The sequence below is a fragment of the Gavialis gangeticus genome, unplaced genomic scaffold (genome assembly GCF_001723915.1).
Source record: "Gavialis gangeticus isolate Ggan-Ray unplaced genomic scaffold, GavGan_comp1, whole genome shotgun sequence".
In the NCBI taxonomy this organism is placed as follows: domain Eukaryota; kingdom Metazoa; phylum Chordata; order Crocodylia; family Gavialidae; genus Gavialis; species Gavialis gangeticus.
In genome coordinates this window covers 114914556-114920873 of record NW_017729025.1, presented here as the reverse complement: position 1 = coordinate 114920873, position 6318 = coordinate 114914556, and the positions used below count along the sequence as shown (strand labels likewise).

Sequence of the window (6318 nt, the reverse complement as noted above, 5' to 3'; positions counted from 1 at the left end):
CCCCCCCCCCACACACACCCTCAGGCAGGGAGGCATGGGAAAGACCCGCTGCTCAGGCTGCCAGGGTGTGTTTGCCGCTGCTCAGGCTGCCAGGGTGTGTTTGCCACTGCCATAAACTTCCCCGGCAGGAGCTCAAACTTGGGCAGGTACAGCCAATCGCCACCTGCCCTCAGCAGCACAGGGACAGTTGGCCAAAAGCATGACAGACAGACTAAGCCCTTTATTATATTAGAACAGTCATAACTATTTTTCTATAAACAGAAAGTCTTTTCAACTGTAGGACTTGCTCACCACTCGTGGGCACACTGACCATGCAAAATAATATTCAGACCAGTGGTTCTCAACTTTTTTAGGCTCCTGGCAATCTCTGTAACTGCTGTGAATTGAGCAGCACCCCAATTCAATAATTTGTTTATTGCAGCGCTTATCTCACTGTGTAGGGTGAGGAGGATGAGGAAGAAACTCTTAGCTTCCCACAGCCCAGAAGGGCAGGGACCATCATGAGTTTACCTCCTTGCACTGGAGTCAGGCACTAATGAGCCTGCACTTAACTCTTCACACTGGGGAGAGGGGAGAAATGAGCACTTCAGACTTCACAAAAGGGCTGGTAACGACAAGCATGACCCCTACCCAGAGATGAGCCTACTCATACCATCTTGCATAGGAGTTGGGGAAGAGTAAGTGCTTATCTTCTTGCATACCAGGGCACCCTCAAAAGGAGCTCATGGCAGCCCGTTGAGAATTACTGATTTAGACAAAACCAACACCTGCACTGAATCCTAGTAATTCCTGTGAGCTCCCTGGAAAATCCCAGCCATAATACATTTTTTCTCTAATTTACATTAATGCTTCTTGCTTGCAATCTACTTTAATAGTTGTATCTTAGAGTTTTTAGGTATTTTACAGTCCTAAAAGTTATTCTGATAAGGACTTGATTTGAAGCTATACTAGCAAGCTCATCTACCTTAAAAACAAAAATGCTGTTGAATCTGTGAATGTGCCTGAGAAAACAAATCCACATTTAATTCTCACAGCTTGCCTAGCTATTGTACTTCATTATAAATTAGGGCTTTATATTATCATTTACCACAAAAAATAACACAAATGTTAACTACCAAACTTGTTTTCTTTTTTTTGCAGTTTGCTATGCAAAGAATTTTGGTCCCAAAGGAATTGGATTTGGTGGCCTCACTCAAGTGGAAAAGAAGGAGTGAAAAATTCTATAACAGGTCTTTTGCTAATGCAACAGGCTAAGCGAAACAATGATGCATTTATTTAAAAAAAGTCATTTTTTAAAATTATTCTTTCACCCCATAGAATTCCTGAAGTAGCGAGAAAATACATTTTGACAGAACTGGATTTAAGTTTATTTTAAAACGATTAGAGCATAATACTGTTTAATGAAACAGTCTGTGAACAAATGAATATCTATTTAAAACTGCAGTTATAGTAGCCCTGTGTACTTTGCACGGAGAAAACATCATCCCATGACCCCTGGGTCAAACCATGGTATTCTGGATTTGTATCAATCTAAATGGAACAGAATCTGGCCCATAATCTATACTCTCTCTCATATCATAAAGTTATACTGGTGCTATTGCACAAGAGGAAATATTATTCAAAAGGCACATTTCTAATGTGACACTAGCTAACACTTTCAATTCCATCCCACTCTTTCATTCCAACACTTTGTGCCCAAAAGCTTGTGTAAACACCTCTCCCAACTAAGTATCTCTCACCAAATACACCACCAACATTTTTTCTGTCAAAAGGAAGGACTTCTGGGTTGGGAAATGAACCTACATTTTCTTACAAGACAGGGTATTAAATCTAGTTTTGTTACTGTGTTTTAAGCTACAATAAAATGTAGATACTGCTTTCACACTGTGATTAAGTTACTGTACTTATTTTCTTGTATTTTAAGACTCCATAATCATGTCATGCACTAACCTAAACAAACATGTCTATGCCAATTGTAAGAGTTCTGTTTTACCTGAAAACGGCTAGTCAAATATTTTATTTTGATCTTTAGTTTACAGGTCTTGATTTGTGCAGCTTTTCTTATCTCTATTAATACCACCTTTGGTCTTTTCTATTTTAACAAAAAACACCCAGTAGGACAGAATAGGTGTAACACTTGGCATCTTAAATATGTCTTACATCAGATTACAGAAAGTCTCAAGGTATGACATTAAACACTTTAACCTTAAATAGGCCACTATTAAAGCCCCATCTCTGCAGCCTGAAACAATGTAAAGTTACAGTCTTGTCCTTTACATTCACCATTATATTTTGATTACTTGAGGTGTCCATTTTCATTAAAAAGTGGTGCATGCAACTGCATATTAAACCAATCTCTTCTTGTTCAGAGTTAAGAGCACATTATCCTTTTGCTGCAGTTATGTTTAATGATTAAGTGTATAAATTTCACATTTCTCATGAATGCTAGGGGGGGAAAAGAAAATCAGAAAATACACTTGAAAGCACAAATGCTCTAATTTATTAAATGTTAAATCTGTACAAAAAACAGTGTTTAGATTTACTGTTTGCTTTACACAATATAAAGACAAGCTATCAAAAATTCTAAAAGGATTTCAGTGCTTTTAAAATTTTGTAATAGCCAATTCAATAATATTAAAATGTTTTATTTCCCTTAATTGTAAAAAAGCATCTTTTATGGAAGCAGTCTGCATAAAGAAGCAAAAGGTCAAAAATCACATAAGATTTTTGGGTTGCTGTATAAAAACCTATTTTGGTAAAATACGTATTTAATGCCATCTCAGTTGCAGGAAATTTAAAATTGTTTCATCTGAAAATCACAGCAATTATTTCATAGCTATTTTGCTGTAGTTTATGCACATAAAACTTTTACTATGTAAGCAGTAGAAACATTATAAAAAATTAAGGCAAGAAAATTTGAGAAGACCTTGTAAACAAAACACAGAATTTCCAGCTTTATTTAGCTTTCAGCTTAGCTCAAGAATTTCATGCTGCTTTTCTTCAGACAGAATGGATGTTTTTACCCTTTGCTGGATGACTCAGAGTATATTGGTTAGTCCAGTCAATTGCACTGGGCTTGAATATGCCAAAGCACCTGCACTGAAAAAGGTCGGCAATATTCTGGAAACATCCTTGACTGGAAATGAGAGAGACATACCAATTAATAATAATGAAAAGGAAGACAAAGTAAATAAGTTAAATGCACTAAAGAAAAAGCATTTTAAGCACAATGACCCAGAAAAATAAAAATATTTCCCTCTTATCTATTCAGTGTGTGTATATATATCAATTACTTAACAGAACAGAGATTTTGGCCATAAGCATTTCTGTTAGAATAAAAATCTTGAATACCTCATTTCTTATGCTAGCTGTGATTATGTCACTATTCACGAATTAAATATATTAGTGTTGAATAGAAGAACCCTCTTCTATGTTTAAGTGTAATATGGGCTACAAACATTCCACAAAAAAAAGAGAGTAAGTATATTTTTATCATATACCATACCCTAGAGTTCAATCTCTTTTCCTGATTTCCAATATGTTTGCCTAGTCCTGGTGATAGTCAGAACATCCATGGTGCTGCTTTAACCTTTACATGTGGGCAAAAATCCCTGAAGGAAAGTCTGTCAGCTGGTCAAATTCCATCCTAGTTGTCTAAGTCATGTAAAAGGCATGTTTAGCAAACACCTAGAAAATCATCTTTTCCCCATGGGCACGCAGATTAAAGACATTCATCCCATTTCTTTAAAATACCTTCCTACCAAAAATACTTACTTGTATGGAGTTCTCCTGAGTGAAAAAGGCTGTTTAGAAGACTTGCTCTGTATTATGAGGTTTGTTCGCTCATATGAGGTCAAGCCCAGACATACAATCTTAGGAAAGGGAAGAAAAATATAATATTGAATGATGAAATTGCAGTCAAAATACTAGAGATCTTAAAAGATACTAATTTTAGATTGGATTTTTCATATTTATCAAGTCACAAAACTATACTGTAAGACTTGCTTACAAAATAAGTATGCCATAAACACTCTGAGAGGGACCAAGGAGTTGGTGCTATTAATGCCAACACTAAGAAATCATCCTTGTTCTCTATACCCAGCCATTTGCAGATATAAAGGTCAACACACAGGTCAAGATCATGGATTCTTTCGCTAAATACAGTGGGCACATTTACATGTGATGCTAAGGTAACGTAGTATTGGCAGGCAAAAACCATGACGGCACAGCTACGTCACTGTAGGGATGTGCTTCCTTGGTATAATATGTTGCTATGGCAACGTAGCAGCTAAAAACAACTGCACCATGCAGACAGCACAGTAAGGGCTGTTACTGAGCTGTCATTTAGTTCTTCCAAAAGGAAGTACCTTATGATGGTGCAGTAACAATAGTGCCATAGGGGCACATGCAGATGCACCCAGTGAGAAGGAAAATATCATTACAAATACTGAAGCCATCATCCCCTGGTATACTGACAATGTGTTAAAATACACTGGCCAAAGTGCAGAGGACAAAGTTTCAGCCTTAACTTTTAAATCTCCCCAACAGCATTTGCCACCTCCTATGTCAAATCACATAATGGGAAATGTAATGCATTATTGCCTATACTTGTTTACTATTTTTTCTGTTCTATAATCTTACATGGTAAGTTACACACAACATTATGTCAGGCTGGGCAATTTCAGTGAATAGTGGTAAAAGTCAGTAGGCAACATGTGAACAACGTATCACCTGTGAAAAAACGGAGTTGACTGCAAATGTTCTAGCCGTTACTCTGATTTTTACCATGTTCAAAAACATTGAAACCACATTAATCTATTTTGAAACAAGCAAAGAAAAATCAGTGGGACTTCTGACAAAACCAAAAGCTATAAAAAATGCATTAGCCCAATGAATTGCTTTTATACCCAACTAAATGACCCTAATTCTCTTGAAATTGGTGAATAAATGTTTACTTTAGATGACAAGTACCATCTTGAAACAATTCTGCATGTGTAGCTAAGTTATCTTGGAAAAAATGCAGTTTAAAATGTGATACTTATCAGGGTAAAACCACAGTCATACATTTTTTATTTTTATAATGAGACAATGTGAATTAATGATGCACTGCTCTGCTGTAGCACAGTTTTCAGTTCAACATTTATTACACCCTGGGCAGAATAATCAATCACATAAATACTTTTAGACAATGACACCAGTTATCTCACTTGTGTACTTTCTGTCTATAAAGCCTTTATTTCTTAATATTTTCCCATAACAAATGTGCCCCCCCCCAAATTGGTACTATTTACAGCTGTATTCAGCAATAAACAGTTTGATTTGGAGAATCCCTTCTAACTTGCATATATGAAGGGCAGCTGCAAAAATACAATGAAACCAAAGGTACTGCCCTGGGATTTAAGTTGCACATCTTTGGTACTGATAGGCCAAGGAAGTTCTTGGAAAGTCTTCCAGGAAAAAAAACAACAGATTTGAAAACCCTCAAAAAAGCACATAAAACAAAACAAAAGGTACCTGATAAAGCTGAATGATTAGTAACAATGAAGCCCATGAAGTATAAGAACACACTAGTGCAAAAATGTACAAAACCCACGGAGAACAAGATACTATCTGTGTGAAGTAAGTCCAAGCTCCATCTTGCTGGTAAGTTGTTGCACAATGTTCTGACCAGTCTAAGAATAAGTAAAGTTAGTATATTGAAGATTAATGTATTAAACTGTATTAAAATATATGTATTATGAAATACTAATAAATACTATCTAATAACAGAGTAAAGAATGATACACCATGCAGTCTTACATAAAAGCTCTAGAGACAAGATTTGTAGCAGTTACAAAACCAATACATATGTGTTTGACTGCATGGAATCATTAACGGACATTAATGCAATCCTACCCATTTAACAAATTACATCTAAAATTAGAAATTACAGGAAATTAATGGGTTTATTACTAGGGGTGCACCGATACAGATTTTTGGGGCTGATACTGATAGCCAATTTTTGAGGCATATTGGCCGATACTGATCCGATTTTTAATACAGCTGCATGCAGCTGGTAAGTCTGTTGTGGTGGAAGGGAAGGGGGGAGGGAAGGGACATGGAGGAGCAGATCAAGGCCCCTGCAGTGAGACAGGGAGTGCAGCTGGGCTGGAGTAGGTGCTGCCCAGTTGGGGTGGGGCAGGGTGTGGGAAGTGGCTCTTGCTGCTGTGGGAGCCGCTGGATGAGTGGATGAGCTGCCGAATGAGCTGAGCACAGCAGCAGGAACCACCTCCCCCCATACCCCCCAGAGTCGTCGTAGCAACATCCCGCGCCCCCCCC

At 37.3% G+C, this 6318-nt stretch overlaps 2 protein-coding genes across 3 annotated transcripts in view; one reads left to right on the top strand and one right to left on the bottom strand.

The window, feature by feature from the left end:
* Window positions 1-1886, top strand: part of CSRP3 (cysteine and glycine rich protein 3) — a 30171-nt gene extending 28285 nt beyond the window's left edge. The window contains exon 5 of the mRNA XM_019519461.1: window positions 1141-1886. Coding sequence (XP_019375006.1) covers window positions 1141-1214 — 74 coding nt within the window. The 3' untranslated portion in view covers window positions 1215-1886. The remainder of the gene's footprint in view (window positions 1-1140) is intronic.
* A 591-nt stretch (window positions 1887-2477) lies between these two features.
* Window positions 2478-6318, bottom strand: part of ZDHHC13 (zinc finger DHHC-type containing 13) — a 45679-nt gene continuing 41838 nt past the window's right edge. For both annotated transcript variants that reach the window (XM_019519459.1, XM_019519460.1), the window contains 3 exons: window positions 5515-5672; window positions 3775-3872; window positions 2478-3136 (listed from right to left, as the gene is read on the bottom strand). In XM_019519459.1, coding sequence (XP_019375004.1) covers window positions 3001-3136; window positions 3775-3872; window positions 5515-5672 — 392 coding nt within the window. In that variant the 3' untranslated portion in view covers window positions 2478-3000. The remainder of the gene's footprint in view (window positions 3137-3774; window positions 3873-5514; window positions 5673-6318) is intronic.